This window comes from Equus przewalskii, chromosome 21 (genome assembly GCF_037783145.1).
Source record: "Equus przewalskii isolate Varuska chromosome 21, EquPr2, whole genome shotgun sequence".
Lineage (NCBI taxonomy): Eukaryota > Metazoa > Chordata > Mammalia > Perissodactyla > Equidae > Equus > Equus przewalskii.
In genome coordinates this window covers 453,042-476,901 of record NC_091851.1, presented here as the reverse complement: position 1 = coordinate 476,901, position 23,860 = coordinate 453,042, and the positions used below count along the sequence as shown (strand labels likewise).

Below are 23,860 nucleotides of genomic sequence, written 5' to 3'. Positions count from 1 at the left end.
TAGGGGCTCCCTGGTTGGATTGGCAGAGCCCACCCGGTCACGTGTGTCTGGCTTTACAAAGGGGCAGGCTGTGCAAAAGCCCAGACAGGTGGGTCTTTCGATTGTCTTCAGCAGATCGTTTTGATTGGTTCTGGTATGAAACTTATGTTGAAGAGTCATTTGAGGGGTTGACCTTCCAAGAGAGCTTGGCCCCCTGGGCAGCTCTCGTGGTACTTCCTCAGAGGTGTTTGGATAGTAAAAGCTGATGGGACACATACTGCAGGCAAGCAACTTGCTATGTGCTCGATTTTATGGTATTTGGCCACTTTGTTTGGCAGGTGCTGTGTGGGTGTCATCGTTGGTGTAGTGTGTGAAAATTACCCTGCACTGGTAAGTGGAGGGGGGGGGGGTGTCGGGTGATGGGTCCGGTAAACTCCCCGTGTGGAGCAGCTCTGAGAGCGTGCAGGGCCCGCCAGGAGAGTGCAGCCGGTGAGGGGACTCACACTGACGGCAGGCAGAGGGTGCTTGCAGTCTTGGGTGGCTGAAATGTCACACCTGGAAATGTTTCATTTGCTCTCAGAGTTTCATTTGTAGTTATTACTGGTATTCCCTGCCCTATAGCTTTTTAACAGCTGTTTATTTTGCTATGATTATAAACTCACAGGATGTTGCAGAGATAGTACATGGATTCCCATTGACCCTCAGGCAGCTTCTCCCAGTGCGGACGTCTTACATAGCTAGAGTACAAAATCAGAACCCAGACATTGACGTTGGTACGGTATTAAATGGACTACAGAAACCTTATCAGTTTTCACCACTTTTTACATGCAGCCTTTGTGTACGTGTGTCTGTGTAGTTCTGTACAGTTGTATCCATGTATAGATTCATGTAATGACCACCACACTCGAGATACAGAACTGGTCTATCACAATAAAAGACCTGTCTTATGCTACCTAGCATTTTATATTCGCACACATCCCTCTTGTCATCCGCTAACTTTTTGTATTATAACCTTTATTGAGATATTTGTATGTGGTAACAATTCACCCAGTTAAAGTGTACAGTTCACAGAGTTGTGTAGCCATCACCACAACCAATTTTAGAACATTTATGCCACCCCACAATGATACTCCATATCCATTAGCAGTCACCCTCCCTTTTTCCCCAAATGCCCCAACCACAGGCAATCACTAATTTACTTTCTTTCTCTATAGATTTGCCTATTCTGGGACTTTTAAATGAAATCACACTATATGTGGTCTGTTGGCGACTGGCTTGTTTCACTTAGTGTGTTTGTATGGTTCATCCATGTTGTGGGAGTATCAGTACTTGATTTTTTAAATTTCCGAATAACATTCCATTGTATGGACATGACATGCTTTACTTATCTATTCAGTTGATGGACATTTGGGTTATTTCCACTTTGGGGCTATAATGAATGATGCTGCTATGAACATTTGTATACAAGTTTTTGTGTGGATGTATGTTCCCATTTCTTTTGCGTGTGTACCTAGGAATGGAGTTACTGGGTCATATGGTAACTCTATGTTTGACTTTCTCATGAAGTGCCACACTATTTTCCACAGTTACTGCACTATTTTACATTGCCACCAGCAGTGTATGGGGTTTCCAGTTTTTCCACATCCTCCCTAGCACGTGCTATTACCTGTCTTTTTTGTTATAGCTGGCCTAGTGGGGGTGAAGTGGTATCTCATTGTTGTTTTGATTTTGCATTTCCCTGATGGCCAGTGAGGTTGAGCGTCTTTGGCCATTTAGATATATTCTTTGCAGAAATATCTATTCAGATCCTTTGCCCATTTTTTAATTGGGTTACTTTTGCTTTTATTATGGAGCTATAGGAGTTCTTTATATATTCTAAATACAAATCCCTTATCAGATAGAGAATTTGCAAGTATTTTCTCTCTTTTCATTTTCTTGATAGTGTCCTTTGCATTAAAAAAAGTTTTACCTATGTTCATTGCAGCATTATACACAATAGCCAAGACTTGTAAGCAACCTAGGTGCCCGTCAAGGGACGAACGGATAAAGAAGATGTGGTATTTATACACGATGGAATACTACTCAGCCATAAGAAATGATGAAATCTGGCCATTTGTGACAACATGAATGGTCCTTGAGGGTGTATTATGCTGAGTGAAATTAGTCAGAGGGAGAAAGTCAAATACCGTATGATCTCACTCATAAATAGAAGATAAAAACAATGACGAACAAATACATAGCATTGGAGATTGGATTGGTGGTTACCGTGGGGGGAGGAGGGCAAAAGGGGTGATTAGGCTCACATGTGAGGGGATGGTCTATAATTACTTTTTGGGTGGTGAACATGATGTAATCTACACAGAATTCGAAATATATTCTGATGTACATCCGGAAAAAAGTAAATAAAATTTTAAAAAGTTTTAAATTTTGAGGAAGTCCAGTTTATCTGTTGTTTTCTTTTGTTGCTTGTGCTTTTGGTGTCATATCTAATCAAAGATATGGCATTGCCTAATCGAAGATCATGAAGATTTACTTCTATGTTTTCTTCTAGGAGTTTTATGGTTTTAGCTCTTACATTTGTGTCTGATCCATTCTGAGTTAATTTTTCTATGTGATGTGAGGTGGGTGGGGGTGCAACTTTGTTCTTTTGCATGTGGATATCCAAATATTCTAGCTGTTTTTCGAAAGCTATTTTTGCAGTGTGTATTCTTCATTGTGTGTGGTGTCTGAAGTTCCTGACAAAGGTTTCCAAAAAAGAGAAAAGTGGCACCAAGGTCTGCTCTGCTGGAACCTAAGGACTGGCTTCAATATTTTATCAGGGTTGGAACATCTTTCCAGATAGAGAATGAGCCAATCCAGAATGGCTCCTTGGGTCCTGTTCGTTCTGGGTTTCACAGGTTTGCAAGGAGGGCCTTCTTGGGAATTGTCTCCCATGGCCGGGATGCTCTGGGTCTGCAAACATCAGCACACGTAGCTTCTGAGAGACCATGATTGTCTTCCCTATCCTCAGTAGCCAGCGAGTTTCTAGGGGCACAGATTAAATTCCCTCATCAATTAAATGCAAACCGATACCTTGCTCCGTAGGCCTCCAGAGGGCTGTGTTGTCCTCAGAGTGCTGGCCAGCGCATCTGTCTTGGGGCCAGTATGCAGTTTGTTTGGGGGCAGGTTTTTCTCCCCAGGATGAAAATAGGGTTTTGCTTCACAAGAAAATTTATTATTTGTCACAACCACTTTCCTGGGAGGCCTGCATTTGGGCCTGTGAGTAGGCCTGGGGGCCACCAGGAGCAAGCCAGGCACCAGGTGGGCCGCACGCTAGACAAATGGATCCCTGTGGGAGTGTTACAGGGGAGGAGGTGTTTTCGCTTCCGTCCTCAGGCACAGGCCTTGGAGGTTCCACAGCAGACGCCTCGTTAATGCCCGGTGGGCTCCCGGCTGGGCAGGGCCAGGTCTCACATGAGGGTCCTGTGATTTAGGTGGACTGCTTTTCCAGAGAGGGAGGGAGAGAGGGGCAGTTTTGCAGTGAGGCGTTTCTAGAAACAGGATTTGAGCAGCGTGAAGACTGGGAACCTGGGAACCAGTGTGTGGGCACAGTAATTCTGTGCTGTCAGTGATGGTAGTATCCTGAGCGCTCAGGATGAGTGGCACTGCCTGTCACTCTACTACCTGGCGTGTCCTGTAACCTTCCCATGCCCTCAGCAGCCCAGCAAAGGAGGGGTTCTAGACCCAATTTGACAGAAGCTGTGACTTGCCCAGAGCCCCTCCAGGCTGGGATTCTGCGGCCTGTCAGTGAGTGTGGGGAAAGGGCCCTGGGTCACCTTAGTCAGGAAGGCAGCCTTGCCCGTGTCTCAGTTCGTTTAGGGCTGCCTTTGCATGGCTCAGAAAGCTGCTGATGCTGTAAACGTTTGCAGGAAACCATTGGCCCCTCTCTGTTTATAAACCTCTTGGTGGCCCGAGGCTGCTCCCTGGACTCCTCTCCTGCACTGTTTTCAGGGAATCGCACGCCCGGAGGCTTGAGGTGCAGATTGGGCTTCAGCACTCCTTTAAGGGGGTTGACCCCGACCCCATCACTTCACTGTCCTTTTTGATAACATGTATTAAGTCCGTGCCTGACAATGAAAGGCAAAGCTGACATCATTTGATTAAATACTGAAAGCTTGTGCAGCAGGAGCCAGCGTGATCTGAGAGCCCCTGCCTGTGGGCATCTTTTGTCACCACCTCTTTGTCTGAGTCTGCAGCACACCTGCCCAGACAGCGGCCACCCCAGTTGGCCAGCCGCAGGTGGACAGGCCGAGCAATCATGCCTCTCCTGCTGGAGGTGCCTGGGGCCGTGTGCTGTTTACTGTCTACACCAGGCCCAGCGTCCTTGGCATTCTTCCCCCAGAGGAAGCTTGGGTCAACTGAGAGAACTCAGAAAGCAAATGTAGTGCAACTCATTTTGTGGGGAAAGTGAAAAGATGCTCTGTAGCATTTCTGCAGAGCTGGGTCTCTGCAAGTCAGATGGCAGCAGTAGACACTCAGGCCTGGGATAACAGGCCTGCCCATGTCGGGCACTGGCACTGCTGGAGGGAGGCCTTTCAGAACGTCACAGAAGAGCAGTAGCAGGCTGGGGGTACTCGCAAGGTTTAGCTGCTTCTCTCAGAGGAAGAAAGCTGAAGAAAACTCCAGCTTCCCTCAGCTTAGCAGTCATCCCAGTCAGAGGACAGTGCCTGGGGGGAAGGCCACACAGACTGTCACTGCTCTGGACTCTCGTTTTGAACGCTGACCCGGTGTTTGTGCTCCAGTCCATCTTGCGGGGTTTGGGTGGCCGGAGCTCTCCCAGTGCAGGCTAGTCACCAGGGTCTCAAGTCAGGGCCTCTTCGCTCTGATAGCCCCAACACCCGCCCCAGGACTTCAGGAGGGCACATGGCAGAAGTGGTCACGATGTGTGCTTGTCTGACTCCTGTCTGGAGTGTGGCATGGAGGCCTGTGAGATACCACTCTGGGCAAAACGGGGCAGAGTGCTGAGGCACCTGCGTCACTCCTGAACTTCGTAAGGCATGTCACTGCCCCGTCACCTCCCAGAACCCCCAGCCCTGCAGCAGCCCAGGCTGTAACCTCAGCCCAGGCAGTGCCTCCACCAGAGGCTTCCCTGTCACCCGTGGAGCGTGGGGTTCCCTGGCTGCCATACCACATGTGCCTGCAGCACAGTCACATTTCCATTCTTGGGCATGGTCTGTAATTACTTTTTGGGTGGTGAACATGATGTAATCTACACTGGCTTTATAGAGGTTAACGTTTTCTTGAGTTGTGCTTATTTGCTTTTTAATGTACTTATCCTTGTTTTTTTCCAGTTGCTCCTTCAGCTCTGTCAGAAACTTCTCCATCTGTTTACAGATGGTCAGATGCACACAGGACCTGCTGGTTCCCCATTTGTCTGCATTGCATGCGGTGCCTTCTGGCCCTGCCCCAGGGCTGCCCTCCTAAATCAGCCTCCAGCGCTTGTGTGGGACCCAGATTGCAGATCCTGCATCTTCCTCTTTCTTGCTCAGTCCCTCATTTTGCTGAAGTACATGTTCTGGGAGCTTCCGGATGCAGCGGAAAGCTGTCTTCCCTCAGGATGTTGGAGGCTTCCTTTCTGTCCTCTAACTCTCAGTCTTGCTGCCCAGAGTCCGCGTGGGCCATGCCGTGGCCTGGTGCTGAGAGCATGGGGCTGCTCTTCTCTCTCTGCGCACTCTCAGGACCTGTTTGTTTTGTTTCTTCTGAAATTTCATGAGGATGTGCTTGGTGTGGCTGTTTATTATTTGTTGTCCCAAGTGGTGGGACTCTGCCTTCTGTCTGCGTGTTAAGTCTGCATTACCCAGTAATCTATGTCCCTTCGACTGGTTTCCTTCCTGGGCTTGTAGAGGCTGCCTGGAGTCTGGGGATTGATCATTTTCTTAAGGAAAGAGAAAATCCAGGGGCTGGACCCATGGCCGAGTGGTTGAGTTTGTGCACTCTGTTTCAGCGGCCCAGGGTTTCGCTGGCTGGGATCCTGGGTGCAGACACGGCACCACTCATCAGGCCATGCTGAGGCAGCGTCCCTCATGCCACAACTAGAGGGACCCACATCTAAGATGTGCAACTATGTACCAGGGGGATTTGGGGAGAAAAAGGAAAAATAAAATCTTAAGGGAAAAAAAAAAGGAAAGAGAAAATCCAGATAAAAGTGCCATAGAACAGAGCTACCAAATTTTGAACTTTTTTCTTGTTAAAAATTTTTCTTTCTTATTTTTAGATTGTCAATTGTGGTAAAAAAAACATATAATATAAAATTTACCCTCTTAACCATTTTTAAATATACAGTTCAGTAGTGCTAACTATATTCACATTGTTGTGTAACAGATCTCTAGAACTTTCTCATCTTGCAGAACCGAAACTCAATACCCATCGAACAGCTCCTCCCATTCTCCCCTCCCGCCAGCCCCTGGCAGCCACCATTATACTTTCTGCCTTCATAATTTTGACTGCTCTAGATATCTTATATAAGTGGAATCGTACAGTATTTGTTCTTTTGTGACTGGCTTATTTTACTTAGCATCCTCAAGCTTCATCCATGTTGTAGCATGTGACAAGATTTCCTTCCCCTTTTTTTTTTTTTGATGGAGAAGATTGACCCTGAGCTAATATCCATTTCCAATCTTCTTCTTTTTGCTTGAGGAGTATTGTCCTGAGCTAACATCCATGCCCATCTTCCTCTATTTTATATGTGGGACGCCCCCACAGCATGGCTTGATAAGTGGTATGTAGGTCCCTGCCTGGGATCCAAACCTGCAAACCCTGGGCCACCAAAGTGGAGCACAGGAACTTAACCACTAAGCCACTGGGCCGGCCCCTCTTTCCTTTTTAAGGCTGAATAATATTCCATTGTATGATTGTATCACTTTTTTTTTTTAATCTATTCATTTTTTGATGGACATTTAGACTGTTTCCACCTCTTGGCTGTTGAAATAACGCTGCAGTGAACATGGGAGAGTGCAAATATCTCTTTGAGATTCTGCTTTCAATTCTTTTGGATAAATACCAAGAAGTGGAATAGCTGGATCATACGGTAATTCTATTTTTAGTTTCTTGAGGAACCTCCGTACTGTTTTCCATAGCAGTTGCACCATTTTACTTCCCCACCAACAGTGCACAACTCTTCCACTTCCTCTCCATCATCACCGATATTGTTGTTTTCTGGATTTTTTATATATAGTGGCCATCCTAATGGACGTGAGATAATATCTCATGGTGGTTTTGATTTGCATTTCTCTAATGATTAGTGATGTTGAGCATCTTCATATGCTGGTTGGCTTTTGTATATCTTCTTTGGAGAAATGTCTTTGCCCTTTTTTAAATAAGGTTACTTGTTTTTTGTTGTTGTGTTGTAGGAGTTCTTGTATGTTCTGGCTATTAACACCTTATCATTATCAGATATATTATTTGCACTTGTTTTTTTTCCATTCAGTGTGTAGCTTGCCTTTTCACTCTGTTGGTTATTTTCTTTGATTTGCAGAAGTTCTTAAGTTTGACAGAGTGCCATTTTTCTATTTTTGCTTTTGTAGCCTGTGCCTTTGGTGTCATATCCAAGAAATCATTGCCAAATCTAACATCATGGAGCTTTGCCTCTATGTTTTCTTCTAAGAGTTTTGTAGTTTTAGAGCTTACATTTAGGTCTTGAGTCCAATGTGGGTTAATTTTGGTATATGGTGTATATGTATTTTTATATATAGTAAATAGTATATAATTTTTGTGTGTATGGTAGGGGTCAAATTTCATTCTTTTGCTTGTGCATATCCAGTTTTCCAGCACCACTTGTTGAAGAGACTCTTTTCTCCTCATTGTGTGGTGAAAGATCATTTCACTGTATATATGAGGGTTTATTTCTGGGCTCTCTATTCTGTTCCATTGGTTTGTGTGTCTCTCTTTATGCTAGTACCACACTGTTTTGATTACTATATGAGATTGATTTTTAATTTCCTTGTCTTTTCTTCCTCATTTTTAAAATCTCTTTATTGTTTAGATCCACTTTATAGAAGATTTCCTTGTCTTTATCTTCAGCCTTGCCATTGAATTTTTCATGCAGCTGTAATATGTCAATGTCCAGGAAACCCCCCTTGGCGTCTTATCATTCCTTTCTTCCAGTGGTCTGTTTTGTTTCTTGATTTTATTGATTTTCCTTTATCTCTCTGTGGATATTAGTTTCTCTCTGTGTACCTGCATGTGTGTCTTGGTTAAGTGTCACCTTTACTCCCCTCTCCTCTCCTGCATGTACCCCCGACCACCCCAATCACTGCCTTCAGATTCCAGTGAATGGAATGTGTGTGTGTGTGAACGCTGGAGTTCTGAGCCCACGTTCAGGCTTCTGCACCATTTCTGAGACCTTCCACAATTCCGTGGTGTTATGAGTTTCTCAGGTATTGTCAGTCATGCCTTTTTCTGGGACTCCTGAATCCTGGGGAAGCCACTTGAATCAGTGTGACTTCTCTGCCGTGGTCGTTGGGTGTCAGCGGATCCTGGGCCGGGTTTTCCAGGTGCAGGTGGCCTTGGCTTTGGGGCCTTGGAGTTTTTCCAAGCCTTCCTGGCCAGAGTTTCTAGCTGTCTCACCACTGAGGTTTGTCATGTGGTATTTGAGAGGCCATAGAAAGACCACTCACATTCCAGGGCTGGAGGATGGCAGATTCATCAGTTGTGCGTGAATAGAGTCAGTGCCTACTTTTTCCCATTATTTTGAAAATATAGCTGGACATTTCCTTGGTTGGGGGTTAGGAAATATCCTAGCAAACCATGACTGAAAGATCTGTTTTTGCCTGCCCTGTTGAGTGGCTGTGCCTGAATCACCCTAACTGCCAGTCCCTGGATGGCACCTGCTTTCTTGGAGCAGTGTCTCAGATTCACGAAGATGAGGGGAAGGAGAGGAAAAGAGTGCTTCTGAATGGCGGGGAACTTTGACTCTGGAGTTGAGCGAAGATGGGTGTAAGCGAGGCGACGCGGGGCCGAGTGTGCGGGGCCTGCCCTGCATCCCTCCTAACCTGGAGTCAGTGGGGCAGACCAGCAAGTTTTTTCAAGGGGGGCTGGCTCATCATTGTTCCTGGGAGGGGCCCCTCCAGTGCCCTTTAACCTTCAGCCTCCGCACCTGAATTCTGCCCAGTTCTGGATTCCTCAGGCAGGAGTTCAGACAGGTGTGCCGTGTGTCCAGCGGGTCCTGTGGGGTGTGGGAGCGCATGAAGGTTTGCTGGGCCTCGGTTTTCCAGATCTCTCCTCTGTGATAGTGCAGATATTGAGAAGGTTCTTGAGTTTACTTGGACCCCCAGGGAATGCCCCCACCTCCTAGGTGAAGTGCCCTAGAATGCCACACCCACCCTTCCCCTGCTTGTCCCATCCTAGCCTAGACCTGGGGTCCTGGGAGCAGCAGCCCTGAGATTAAATGGACCCATAATGCCAGTAACCTTACCTTTGAAATAGTTAAATCGCACCATCATGTATTGCTATTGCTTAAATGGGTTTGTTTAAGAACATTGGGCTTAAAAATGTAAACTGAGGGGCTGGCCACGTGGCTGAGTGGTTAAGTGTGTGTGCTGTGCTTCAGGGGCCCAGGGTTTAACCAGTTCGGATCCCTGGTGCAGACATGGCACCGCTCATCAGGCCATGCTGAGGTGGTGTCCCATATAGCACAACCAGAATCTACAACTAGGCTATACAACTGTGTACTTTGTGGGGGAGAAGAAGAAGAAGAAAGGAAGATTGACAACAGCTAAGTTGCCTCAGTTAGCTCAGGTGCCAATCTTTAAAAAAAGAAGTAAATTGAAAATATTTCTGCCATTTGAGGCAGTTGGAAGGGTACACCACAAGCCTTCTGCACTGAAGGCGGCTCTGAGGATGCAGGAGGCGCTGGCAGGAGCCTGTCTGGGGTGCCTGTGTGGCTTGCGGCTGAGAGGATGGGTGGTGTGTGGAGCTCGGGAGGACTGTGGCAGTCACTGCCTCCTGGCTTTGGGTCCGTAGATGGCATCCAGCGTTTGAGGTTTTAGCCTGTTCCCCATTTACATTTTCTGTTTTGCCTCCCACCTCCACAGGGCCCTGCTTCGCGCTGGCTGCCGCGTTCCCCCTTCCTGATGTGTGTCTCCTCCCAGGAAGACGTCCTCTCGGAAGAGGGTCTCTAGAGACTGTCATAACCTGGCGTGTGGGAGGAGCCTAGGGCAGCGCTGGGTGCTCTGCGCCTGCGTCTGGTGGACAGAGGTGGCCTGTTTGTTCTGCTTCCTTGAGATGTGCTCCCAGCACTCAGCCTCCTACAAAGCGGGGGTGGGGAGGGATGTCTTTTCAGAACCTGAATCTGTTTGCGTTTTAGTGAGGTCGGGTGTTCTCGGCAGCCTTGCTCTGTAGGCACATTTTGGGTACACTGGGTATTCTGCTAGGAGCTGATGAAGACAGTGGCCTGAGAGGGACGCCGTCCTGGGTCCTGTGGGAGCAGGGGCTGTTCAAAGGGTTCGTGCTGCTTTTCCCTGCTGGGCGAATCTTCCTGTGGTCTTTTTACTCTTAGTCATATGGGAATTGAAGTTCCTCCTGTTTTCAGGAAATCCCAGCTCAGCCCCAAAAGTGTGAATCTTGTCACCAAGGAAAAGAGGTGGGAGCAGCGAGGGCTCCTGACAGCCCCAGGCCTGGGGGACCGGCAGGCGTTGGCAGGTGGGCTCGAGCACAGCTCTTGTGGGTGATGTGGGCCATCCTCGTTCAGGTCTTGTTGCCTCTGCAGTCCCAGCAGACTCAGCAGTTTGTTTATTCCTGTGTGCCTCTCCTTGTTCCAAAAAGGGTCTGAGGCGGTGGGCTGTGGACCTCAGCCCACACGAACCGATTTGTTCACCTTCCGCCTCGATATTGGCTGGTGTTAGAGCTGATCAGCAGCTGTTAAAGTAAGAGCTCAGATGAGGCCTCTTGCCTTCTAAGACCGCGGTGAAATACATCACTATCAGGATTCTACTCAGTGTCTATTTTTTGTGTCACTGATTCCATTCCCTTCCTGAGTAATGATGTCCATGCACGGTTTCCATTTAGGGGTTGATGTGAACAGGTTTCGGTACTTTATATGGTTCTGGTGCTGACGCAGACCTCCCTGCACCGTGTGGGTGCTAGATGCTTTCCATGTTTCAGTAACACTTCCTAGTTATGAAATGTTTTGCTTCTTAGAAATTTTTGAGGGATATAAGAATATATAAAATAGGAAATATGTGTGTAATACAGTAAAATCATCTCTTACCATTTTAGTGTATTTTTTTCTTTGTTTTCATTTTTTTGAATGCATTTTCCTCCAGAAAGTTGCAGAAGTTTCTTGATAGAACTGTTATAAGCTATAAGTGAATTATTATATGGAAAGTGACCACTGAGTATATTACCTATTTTATTATAAACAGTTTTTATTCTGCCTTGATATTTTTTTATCAACTACGCTTCCTATGCTCTTAAATGTTCTTCAGAAATGTGGTTTTCAAGACTATTTACTATTTTGCCATGTACATACGCTACAATTTAGCAAACTATTTTTCTTTTGTTGGATATTTCAGGTTATTTTCTTTTCTTTTTGTAAATAATACTTTGATGAACTCATATCTTTGTTTATAGTTCTGTTTCCTTAAATATAAGGAATTTCAAGTATATGAAGTAATTAGATCAGGTAATTAAAATATTTCAAATTTTCTTGATATATAGACAAGGTACCCTCCAGAAACATCTACTAACTGTCACATCCTCCAGGTGTGAGAGTCTCCTTTTTACAGTAGGCTCAGCATTGAAGATTTTTATTCTTGATAATTTGACAGTCAAATAGTATCTTGGTTTTAATTTAAACATTTTAGATGGTTATTAACCATATGTTTTTCTTCTTTTGTGTTGTTTATTAATATCCTCTGTATATTTTTATCAGTTTGCATTCTTTCATATAAGCACTTTTATTTAGTAAAATTTTTACTACTTATTTTAGTATTTGTAAGTAAATACTTGTATTTGTAAGAAAAAACATAATTGTGTATGTATAGAGAAAAATTAAAATGTATATTTGCCAAAATATTAATAATGATTTTCTTAGGTGATGAAGTTTTGAATGATTTTGGTTCTCCTTATACTTAGCTCTGTTTTTCTCATTATTGTGTAATAGATTTTCTTTTTTTACAGAACAAAGAAATGCTGGTTCTTGTGAACAATAACTGGCTCCCTAGTAACATGTTTCTGGTCCATTCTGCGAAGGTGGAGCTGGTCTCTCCCAGCCTCACTGAACACTGAGGGGCTCCGGCTGCCTCTTCCTGCATACCCCTCTCCTGCCCTGTACCCGGCCACGCTGCCTGGCTCCTGGGAACAGTGGAACAGTGTGTGAGGTGCGGCAGTAAAAATGTACTGGTTTTTTTCTTTTTTCCCCTGGCATGTCCAGCCTGCTATGGGATGGACGACGACGAAGAGAAACACTATGTTTCACAGCTCAGGGAAATCTATAGCAGCTGTGACACCACTGGGACAGGCTTTCTGGACCAGGAGGAGCTGACCCAACTCTGCTTTAAGCTTCATCTGGAGAAGCAGCTGCCCGTCCTCCTGCAAACACTTCTCGGAAATGACCACTTTGCCAGGGTGGGTATTTGACTTCATTCTCCCAAAGAAAAGCACACAGTACTATAGTGGGCTACTCCGGGCATTTGAGAAATATCAGTTGACTAAAGATACTCCTCAAAGGGAAGTTATTGGGAAATGGAATGTTGTTTTTCCTTCTATGTGACGACTACATTGTAGAAAGAATTTCCTTAATATTACTTTTTTTAGCATAGTAACTTCCAGAGATTTTATTTTGTTTCATTTTTCCAGAAAGGTGTGTTGACGAAAATAATCCATAACCAATCTATAAATGAAAATTTGGGAGAGTTTATTCTAAGCTAAAATGTGAGGACCATGGCCCGGGGCCTTTCTGCCCCAAGGAAGAAAGGGCACCAAAGAAGTGGGGTGTACAGAGTGGTTATATACCCCCAGAGAGGATGTTTCACATAGGGTTGAAATGTCCTTTTACAATAGTCACGAGACTGCTCTGTCAGCACAGTGATTGATGGGAACAGCAGGTAGATCTGCTGTCTCAGTGGACACAGCAGGGTGGCAGGTCTGTTGTCTCGAGCTGGGTGGTCACAGGTGAGCTGGGTGGTCAAAGGTGAGTGCAGCAATCAGTTCCTAGTCTAAGGAAAGATGCTTATCCTTAAGGAAATGCCAATGTGGGGGTGGGGAGTTGCACCTTTATCTTAAGGCCATTTGTTCTTGCCACAGTAAATGTTTAAAGCAGATATACACTGCATGCTTGATGGCCATGTCAGGCCCTTTTGGAGAAACAAAGTCAGACCGAATTAGATTTACACCAAATGGCTTCCTCATATACTCCAATATATCGTATTGCTTGCCATTTCTATTTGTCAGGTGGTGTGATTTGTTGGGAGGGGGATTAGTATGGGTGGGTGGCATGTGGTTCTGTGGGCAACTCACACACTGGTAAGTCATTCAGAGACAGACAGCTTCAAAGTACCTCAAGGACAGATGGTCTTGTAAAATTACACAGCTTGAAGTTCGTCTAGCAGCAGCTGGACAAAAAAGTTGCACCCTACTGTTGGAGGAACAAAGGGTCCCTGTGTGGAGGTGTCCTGTGATTTCGTTTGGCCATATGAATGCAGAGTTTTTTCCTCTAGGAGATTCAGTCATCCAGAATGGTGATCTAGAACCTAGGCTACAACCTGCTCTCCTGATTGAAACACTAAGAAGCACCTCCCGCCTTGCTTCTACTTCCTAAACGTGGCCAGATGTTAACATGTTAGCGCTGAGAGCAGTGCCTGTTATTTTGTTGGTCATCTTAACTTTGAAGGAAGAGCAGTTTTTCCACAGGACTCAATAAAACTCTTTTCATTCTGAACGAGAAAAAAGATCCTGCCTATAAATTTCACCAAATTGGCTCCTGGGCAAAAACAAATGAAGAAAAACAACAAAACCCCCTCACTGCTGGCATAGGGAAAGAGGCTGGGCGAGTTGGACCTCTTGTTCTGCCCCAAAGCTTGGACTGCCTGTGTTGCTGGTGCCTGTCAGTAGGTGCTGTCACTCCCTCGTGGAGAACTCTGCCTCAATTAAACCAGCCATGCCCTTTCTCTGTCTCTAATTTATTCTGTTCTGCTTTTGTTTTTTGTTTTTTTTAATGGAGTTAAGAATCAGATGTGTGGGTTTTTTCTAATTTATTTTTTGGGGGGTCGTAATAGTTTGTAACTGTGAAATTTTGGTTGTACGTTATTATTGGTCGGGTACCATATAAGTGCACCCCTTCACCCCTTGTGCCCACCCCATCCCCCTTTTCTCTGGTATCCACTAACTGTTCTCGTTATCCATAGTTTATGTTCCACAAATAAGTGAAATCAGATGTGTTCGTCCCTCTCCCTCTGGCTTATTTCATTTAATATAATGCCCTCAAGGTCCATCCATGTTGTTGCAAATAGGATGATTTTTGTCTTTTTTTATGACTGAGTAATATTCCATTGTGTATATACCACATCTTTATCCAGTCCTCAGTCCATGGGCACTGGGGTTGCTTCCATGTCTTGGCTATTGTGAATAATGCTGCAGTGAACACAGGGGTGCATGTGTCTCTTTGTATTGTTGATTTCAAGTTCTTCAGATAAATACCCAGTAGTGGGATAGCTGAGTCGTGAGGTATTTCTGTTTTTAATCTTTTGAGAAATCTCCATACTGTTTTCCATAGTGGCTGCACCAGTTTGCATCCCCACCAACAGTGGATGAGGATTCCTTTTCTCCACAACCTCTCCAACATTTGTTTTTTGTCTTGGTGATTATAGCCATTCTAACAGGTGTAACGTGATATCTTAGTGTAGTTTTGATTTGCATTTCCCTGATGATCGGTGATGTTGAGCATCTTTTCATGTGCCTATTGGCCATCTGTATATCTTCTTTGGGAAAATGTCTGTTCGTGTCCTCTGCCCATTTTTTGATTGGGTTGTTTATTTTTTTATAGTTCAGTTGTATGAGTTCTTTATATATTATGGAGATTAACTCTTTGTCAGATATATGATTTGCAAATATTTTCTCCCAGTTGGTGGGTTGTTTTTTCATTTTGATCTTTGTTTCCTGGGCCTTCCAGAAGCTCTTTAGTCTGATGAAGTCCTACTTGTTTATTTTTTGCTTTGTTTCCCTCGTCCGAGTAGACATGGTATTCGTAAAGGTCCTTTTAAGTCCAATGTCACAGAGTGTACTGCCTGTATTTCTTCCAGAAGTTTTGTGGTTTCAGGTCTTACCTTCAAGTCTTTGGTCCATTTTGAGTCTATTTTTGTATATGAAGAAAGACAGTGGTCTACTTTCATTCTTTTGCATGTGAGAATCAGATGTGTTTTTTATAGATAATGTTCTAGCCCCTTCTGATGTCACCTAGAATTGTATTTGGGACCTAGATGAGCAAAAGGCACATTTGTGAAAATCAACACTGGTTATTTAAGCAGTATAAACAGATGATCTGGTTTTCTTGATTATTTTTGACAGTGTAGAAAATTCAAAACCAAAAGAATGAGTTTTGGGCCCAGATTCAGATTGCATGTTCTCGTGGTCAGAGAAACCATATCGTTTCCACACAGTTCTCCACTCTATGCTTTGTATGTGTAGAAAAAGTGTAAGATTTGGAAACTTCAAATTATAACAGGAAAAAAAGATTAGTATTGGAATATCAGCAAAGAGAAAAATGGAATTGAGTCGTTTGAGGTTTCTGACTTCCCCCATGTCACCCGCATCCTGAAAAGCGATTTCTCTGAGTGGTAATTCCTTCCAGAAGCTGGGAGCTTCTCTGAACACGTTCATAAGGAGTGATGTTAGAAGGAGAGCAGACACCCACGGGCAGTGACAGGAGCCTGGCCATTTCTGGTTAACACTCGCTCTTGGCAGAGCTCTGTGTGTGTTCATGCTTCTGTCTATCCGTCTGTCCCAACTCCATTCTCTCTTACAACCATGGTTTTCTGTCCCCAAAAAGCAAGTCAGGTGTTGGATAAATTAAGGAATAGCTTTGCTTCCACTACTGCTCGTGAGTCTGACCTGGAGTTATCCTTTCTTCCCTCTCTGTCACGCTTCACGAGCGTTGCCCACACCAGCCCATGCCTCTTGGGCGCCTGCGTGTCTCCTCCAGCCCATCATGTCATGCGGCCTCCTCAGTGAAGTTGGTTCTGCTGGATTATTCCTATCTTCAGGACTTCTCCTGCTCCTTTGCTGCTTCCCACAGACAGGGCAGAGTTCACACAGCCTTCATTTAGGTGGAACATTCTCTAGGTGTTTTAGAGGAAGCCAATATCAAGCTAGAAATATCCAGATAATTGTTCCTCTTTTCTACAACCAGAATCCAAATGGTGGAGATTTCAGGAAGTTTGTTTTTGTTTTTGTTTTTTTTGAGGAAGATTAGCCCTGAGCTAACATCTGTGCCCATCTTCCGCTACGTTATACGTGGGACGCCTACCACAGCATGGCTTGCCACCCGGTGCCATGTCCTTACCCGGGATCCAAACTCGTGAACCCTGGGCTGCCGAAGCAGAACATGTGCACTTAGCTGCTGCGCCACCGGGCTGGCCCCTCAGGAAGTTTTGAAGAAAATCCAGATAAATTCTTTATCTAGGAGAATGGATTGGCTTTTAAGTTCCAATACTACATGTCCAGTTTCCTTGTAGTAAATAAATATGACACCATATAAATGTTAGTCATTGATACAGTAATCCAGTTATAAAAATGAAGAAACAATGTTATAACATTTGAATTAACAAGGTAATTTGTTTAATGCTGTCAAAGTGTGCTTGTTTTTAATTCCTTTTTCCTGTTAAAGAAATATTGTAAGGGTCTGGTTTCAAGCCAGAAAGTTAACGTAACCTGTGACTCCTTTGACTTGTGGGGAATTTCCATGCACATTTTATATTATCTTATCTTATTTCTTTGCTAGTGGTGAGGATCTTACCTCGAATATTTTGAATTTGGGCAGAGAGAGAATTTTTATCTCAAAGATAGTTATTAATATAGTGTTACTGAAAGTAATTTTAAAGTTGAAAGTGACTCTAGACCACAGAGTCCAGCCCCTTCATTTTGTGATGAATGAGTCCAAGATCAGAGATGATGGTGTGTCCTGTTAGGTCCAGCACTTGAATGCCGTGCAGTTGTTCTTTTCCTTCTTTTGCGAGCTGTGAAGGAAGAGGACACAGGCAAACATGCAGGCACAGTCAGAATGGTATCAGACAAACGTGGCACCACACTTGGGCTTCAGATCCCACTATTGTTTTGGATAGAAGAAAGTTAGCCAATAAGTATTGTCAGAAATACCAAAGAAATCTGTGATTAGATCCAGCAAAATTGCCATTTCATTATGCATCCATGTAGTCAGCAACTATTTTTCAGCACTTATTGTGTCCTGGGCCACATGCAGAAGCTAGGGATACAAAGATGAAAGAAAGAAAATTTCTTTCTTGGTGTGAAATAAAATATATGCAAGGTGATTCATTCTAATATTGATTTGAACAGCTACAGATGGGAAACAGCCTTTTCAATAGGAGATTGCTTAAATAAATTCTGGTAGATCCATATGATAAAATTTTATGCAGCCAAAAAAAGGATTGAAATGATTCAGACATGTTAGTAGTGTCAGGCTAACCTTCCAGTAAGGGCTATTAAAAAAGCTGAATGTGGGCCAGCCCCGGTAGCCTAATGGTTGAGTTTGGCGTGCTCCGCTTTGGCCTGCGTTCGGTTTCTGGGCACAGACCTACACTATTTGTCTATAGGTGGCCATGCTGTGATGGTGGCTCACACACAAAATAGAGGAAGATTGGCAACAGATGTTAGCCTAGGGCCAGTCTTGCTCGGGGGGGGAAAGGCTGAACAAAATAATGAAAACAAAGATCTTGAAAACAGTAAAGAGCAAGCAAGTCAGCAAGAAAATACTAGTCTAAAAATCTATGATAAGTCAAATACCCAGAGAGGTAAGCCCAGCACACAAAACCCCATTTGTCCTGAGAATATTTTCTGGTCTTAAGTAAGCAACTGTGAAATTGATCTGTGGTCTTGGGGGTCTCAAAGGGCTAGGGGATATATTTGAAAACCCTGGCTCGCCCAAATATAGAGAGTCTGATAAACCAGCCCCCAGTTTAGGGCAGAGTCCTAAAGGGTAACACCTACAGGGTAAAGAAAAACCACAAGGAGATCAGCAGTTGTGCTTTTTGCTGTCTGGGCTTGCGTCCCCTCAGTGGTCTAGGTAATCTCAGGCCTTGCACTTAGACCAAGGTGGTCCTGCATGAGTGGTACCTCAGGAATCTGGCAAAAGCAAATAAGAGCCCGTCCTTGAGAAAGTACCATCATCCCAGGTCTGAAATTATTCCTAAGTGATAGTCAGATACAGTTACCAGCATACAGTCAAGGATAACTAGGCACAGAAATAAGATAGGATGAGCAAGAACCAGAAGAAACAACAGGCAACAGAAGCAGACCCATGGAAATGTGAGGTACTGGAATTATTGGGCACAAAATATAAAGACAACTATGGTTACTGCATCAGGAGAGATTTTTTTAAGAAAACATGCTTGAAAGTATTTACAAGATAGAGGGAACTCTAAAAAGTGATATGTAACAAACCTGAACAAAGAATCAAGTAAAACTCTTAGAACTGAAAATTATGATGACCAAAATTAAAACCTAAATGGAAAAGTTTAACAAAAATTAGGCACAGCTGAAGAGAGCATTCATCAACTGGAATCATCTAGAGCACAGCATAAAGATATAAAAAGAAGAGAAGGTAAAGATAGAGTGAGAAAGTCCAATATCCCTTTAGTTGGAATCCCAAGACGAAAGGAGTGAATGAGGAGTGACATTATGTGACTAGATAATAGCTAAACAATTTCCAGAACAGATTTGGCACTTCAAAAGCCCATGGGATTCCAAGTAGCGTAAATAAAAAGAAGTCCACACCTGCCCATATTATTGTAAAACTGAAGGAAAACAAAGAGAGAACATCTTAAAAGTAACCAGAGATGAGTATACAGGAGCTCTCTATTTTTCCTACAACTGCATGTGAATCTATAATTATCTCAAAATGAGAAGTTTCATAATTTTAAAAAAGTGGGCAGAGATAAAAAGACATATCCTGAAAATGAGCTATATTTAGATTGACGACTGCCTTCTCAAATATGACAAAGAAGCCAGAAGACAGAGGAAGGATACCTCCAGTGTGCTGGAAGAAAACAGCTACCAACCTGAACCCCATACTCAGCAAAAATATTCTTTAAGAATAAGGGTGAAAGAATGCGTCCGTGAGAAGGGGAATTCTGCTCAGTTATCAAGGATGTCGAGGAAACACACCACCTGCTGTGTGCCAGCGGTGAGCTCGTATCTAGTTGGGGAGACAGAAAGTGAACAAATGTGTGTGTCATCTAACGTCAGGTCGTGGTGCGTGCGTTTCCCAGGCAGGGGTGCCCACAGGCACACAGCAGCATCTAGGTTAGTGGCAGCAGCAGAGGCATGCTCACTCACATTCAGTGCCGGATGTGGGAAGCAGGTTTGGACCTACAGCCCCAAACCTGGCTTCTCCAGCACTTGGCTGGTGACATTTTGACTTACCTCATGGCTCTTCTGTTGATTTCTTCCTCTGTGACTCCCACTGAAGCGTACACAGAGAAGAGAGCACAGCTTCATGAATATTCCACACTAAGCACACCTGGGTGGCCAGCGCCCTGAATCCCTCCCCATCTCCCCTTTCAGTCCCTCTGCCACCACAGGTTTCCACTGTCCCCATGCTGACACTGTAGATCTGCTCTTCCTATTTCTGAACTTTATAGAAGTGGGAGTATCCGTTCTGTGCTGAGTGCATGCTTTCTGGCTTCTTTTCTTCAGTATTAAGTCTGTGAGATACACTTACATGTTGTTTCTGTCAGTGGTTTGGGTTTTTTCCATTGTTATATTTCATTGTCTGACTATATCACAGTCTATTCACCACTTCTACTTAAACAGACATCTGGGTCATTCTCACTATCCTTTTAATAAATTATCTTTCTGCTCAAAAAAAAAAGAGAATAAAAGTGAAGTAAAAACAACCAGAAAATTGAACTAAAAGAGTTTAGCCCCAGCATACTTACGAACAGTGGAATTCTAAAGGATGTGCTTCACGCACATGGAAAGTTATCCTGGACAGAGGTTCCGAAAGTCAAGAAGAAATGAAAAACAAAGTAGTAAATATTCGGATAATTCTGGATGAACATTGACTCTAGAAAACAAAAAATAATATTTGTGGGGGTTTAAAACAGAGAGAGTTAAAATGTATGATAACAAAGGCATAAAAGTCAGGAGTGTGGTAAATGAAATTAAAGTATTACACAGGCATTTTATTGTGGAAAAAGGTAAAAGTATTGATTAATAGTAAACTTTGATAAGCTAAGGTAAATAATAAACTAACTTAATAGTAAACTCAGGTTAATAATAAACTAAGCTAAGGATATGTGTTGTAATTTCTAGGATAAACAATAAGAGAATGGATATAGACTATATAACTTCTAAATTAATAAAGGGAAAAATGAAGTCCTACGAAAATCAGTAAGTCCAAAGAGAGGAAAGAAAGAAAAACCAAGCAGGTCAAACTGAAAGCGCAAAACAAAATAGTAGATTTAAGTCCAAATATATCAGTAATTACATTAAATCTAAATAGACTGTTTCAGTTAAAAGATAAAGATTGTCAGATTGGAAAAAAAATCCAACTATACACTATTCATGGGAGACACATCTAAAATGTAAGGATATAAAAAATTGACATTAACAGTTTGGAAAAAGATATGTAAAGACTAACAAAAAGAAAGCTGGAGTTGTTCTGTGATGTAACAGAAAATGGTCTTTATGGAAAGAAGCATAACTGAAGTAAAGAAGATTAGCCTTTTATAATGACGAAAGATTCAATTCACCAAGAGAATTTGAATGCGTATTCTGTGACCCAGCAATCCCACTCTTAGGTATACACTCCAGAGAAACTCGTAAGGACACATGTGCAACACTGTTCAAAGCAGTTTTTAAAAATTATCAGACACTGGAAACTGGAAGCATCCATCAGCAGGAGATTGCATTAATAAACTTCTGCACAGTTACTCAGTGACATACTATACAGCAGAGAAAAGGAATGAATTTTGCATAGCAACTTAGATGAATGTTACAGAAGTAATATTGAGTCTAAGAAGCAAGACATAAAAGAATATATACATGCAATTCCAGTTAGATCAAATTCATAAAGAGGCAAAACTAAACCATATTGTTTAGGGATGTGTATAAAGGAGGTTTAAAAGCAAGGACGTTATTCTTGTGGAGGTCAGGGTAGGGATAGCGGATTTAATCAGGAAAGGAGCCCTGGCCTTCTGAGGTGCTGGCAGCGTTGTTTCTTGATGGGATGGTGATAGATGATGTTTTCTTTATGAAATGAATGTATTATGGTCATCAGAGCCCTCTTTTCTCACTGTTTTCTAATCATGTTGTTTGATTTACTTCTATGAAATTGCGTTGAGTGTTTTTTTGGTGATGGGTTTATCGTTCACTTTGACTCCTTATTATACACTCTTCTGTTTTAAAAAATCTTAAGTAAATATTCGAAGAAATGAAATGAATGTTCTCAATGCAAAAGGAAACAAGAAGATGTTTCCATCTGAGGAAAAGAAACAAGGCTGACACATTAGGTGTCTGATCTGTTGGAAGCCATGTTGACCTCTTTCCTTCACTTCACCCAGGTGACCTTTGACGAATTTAAGGACGGTTTTGTGGCAGTGCTGTCGTCAGATGCTGGGGTTGACCTCTCGGATGGAGACAGTAGTTCCTTGGAATCAGGTAAGAGGATTTCCTCCTCTAGCTTTTCGTTTCTTTTCATTATTTGTTACCCTCTGGAGTATTAATATTCTGATTGAAGAACCCAGCAGGTCTGAGAACTAAACTCTAACCCCACTCTCTCACTGCCCAGATATGTTGACTGGGACGAAACATTTGGACTTCTTCTTTTGTTTTCTTGTTTGTAACACAGTGTTGTGAGGGAAAACTCTTCCTCTGTTTTGCACACGGCATCCTCTGAATACATCTATCATGCCTGGTCCACAAACGTGTGATCGTTTTTCCTGCACCAGGCAATTTTCTGGCACCAGCTGGGTGTCCTCCAGTTCAACTGAATTCTGACATGATCTATCTGGAGGCAGCGTCAGATCCCACAGGTAAAGGTCTCAGTCCTGCAAGCGTGCGTCTACTTCACGTGCCAGTTGCAAGTCCAGGTTGTCACTTGTGCTTCTGATCAACCATCTGTAAATCAGAGGTTCCCATGACCTCCTCCTTGGGTTTGATTAATCTGCAGAGTGGCTCACAGAACTCAGGAGAACAGTTTCCTTACTAATCACCGGTTTATTATGAAATGATACAACTCAGGAACATCCAGATGGAAGAGATGCACAGGGCAAGGTGTGGGGCAGGGCACGGAGCCCCCATGCTCTCTCCAGGCGCCACTCTCCCTACATCTCCACATGTTCCCCAGCCTGGCAGCTCTCTGAGCCCCGTCCTTTTGGATTTTTGTGGAAGCTTCATTACGCAGACATGACTGATCAAATCCCTGGTCCCGGGTCACTGAGCCTGATCTCCAGCCCCCTCCCCTCCCCGGAGGTCAGGAGGTGGGGCTGAAACTTCTAACCCCTTAATAACTATGGTTGGTTCTCCTGGCAAAAACCCCCCTCCTTAAGGGCTTTCCAAAAGTCACCTCGTTAACATGAACTCAGGTGCGGTTGCTCTTATCACTTAGGAAATTCCAAGGGTTTTGGGAGCTCTGTGCCAGTGATAGGATGAAGACCAAATATGTACGTATTTATTGTAATCACAGTATCACAAATGTTGAATAATACAGTGTGTTATCCTTATAGCATAGGGTGCTGACGAGATGAAACAGATGTGGAGGAATTGAAGATTTCAAGCGTTGAAAGTACAGTGCAGATGTAAGGTGTTATCTGGACTTGTCAGATTGGCAGAGCAGGTGGGATGCCACCAACCCCCGACAGACCTCAGTTTATCTTTTGTCTCAGACAATAAAGTTCTACTGTGCTAATATAACTTCTTAGAGTCCTGTCACTGATATGGGGCTGGTGGGACAAAGAGCACTTCTTTCTTTCTTTTCTTTTTTTTTTTTTGTGAGGAAGACTGGCCCTGAGCTAACATCAGTGCCCACCTTCCTCTATTTTATGTGGGACACTGCCGCAGCATGCCTTGACAAGTGGTGCTAGGTCTGCACCCGGGATCCAAACCTGCAAACCCTAGGCTGCTGAAGTGGAGTGTGCAAACTTAACTGCCACTGGGCTGGCCCCAAGGATAGCATTTCTGAGTGGAAGTGGCCTCCTTGGGGGAAAGCCGCCTGGCTTGGGTAACAGTCAGGAGGTGGTGGGAGAGTTTGGGAGGGAGGTCTGCTTAGGGGTGTATAGACTGTGGGGTGAGAGTTGGAAGGTGGTGACGGACATGCTTGTTGGTTGTGCCTGCTCTTTCGGGCCTCAAACTCAAGGGAAGTCCCCTGACGTGCTTCGGGCTGATCCTCTCTGCCTCTGATGAGTGTCAGGAGGGTGAGTGAAGTGTAGTGGGTCCTTTCCCTCTTCACTCTTGCATGGGGCCACGCAGCTGGGGATGGCAGTGGTGATACAAATTAGCAGACTGAGGAAGGAGCTCGTTTCCTCTGCCCAGCAGCAGGCCCCTGCCACGGCAGGTTCTCCCTCAGGAGCAGGTGCCTGACTGGGCTTAACAGGGGTAGCAGGGTGGGAGGGACTCTGGGCGGGGGAGGAAGTGGAAAGGGACGAGGACTCACGTTGAGTATTTTCCGTGTGCC

At 44.0% G+C, this 23,860-nt stretch overlaps 1 protein-coding gene across 19 annotated transcripts in view; it reads left to right on the top strand.

Moving 5' to 3' along the window:
- Window positions 1-23,860, top strand: part of NINL (ninein like) — a 134,728-nt gene that overhangs the window by 36,787 nt on the left and 74,081 nt on the right. For 16 of the 19 annotated variants that reach the window (XR_011531007.1, XR_011531008.1, XR_011531009.1 and 13 more), the window contains 2 exons: window positions 12,389-12,582; window positions 21,750-21,846. Coding sequence is in view for 12 of the 19 variants with exons in the window: in XM_070588929.1 (XP_070445030.1) it covers window positions 12,400-12,582; window positions 21,750-21,846 (280 nt within the window). In the remaining 7 variants the exon portion in view is untranslated. Of the gene's footprint in view, window positions 1-12,388; window positions 12,583-21,749; window positions 21,847-22,036; window positions 22,221-23,860 lie in introns of all 19 variants that reach the window. The other 3 variants (XM_070588931.1, XM_070588932.1, XM_070588935.1) reach the window with 2 other exon arrangements.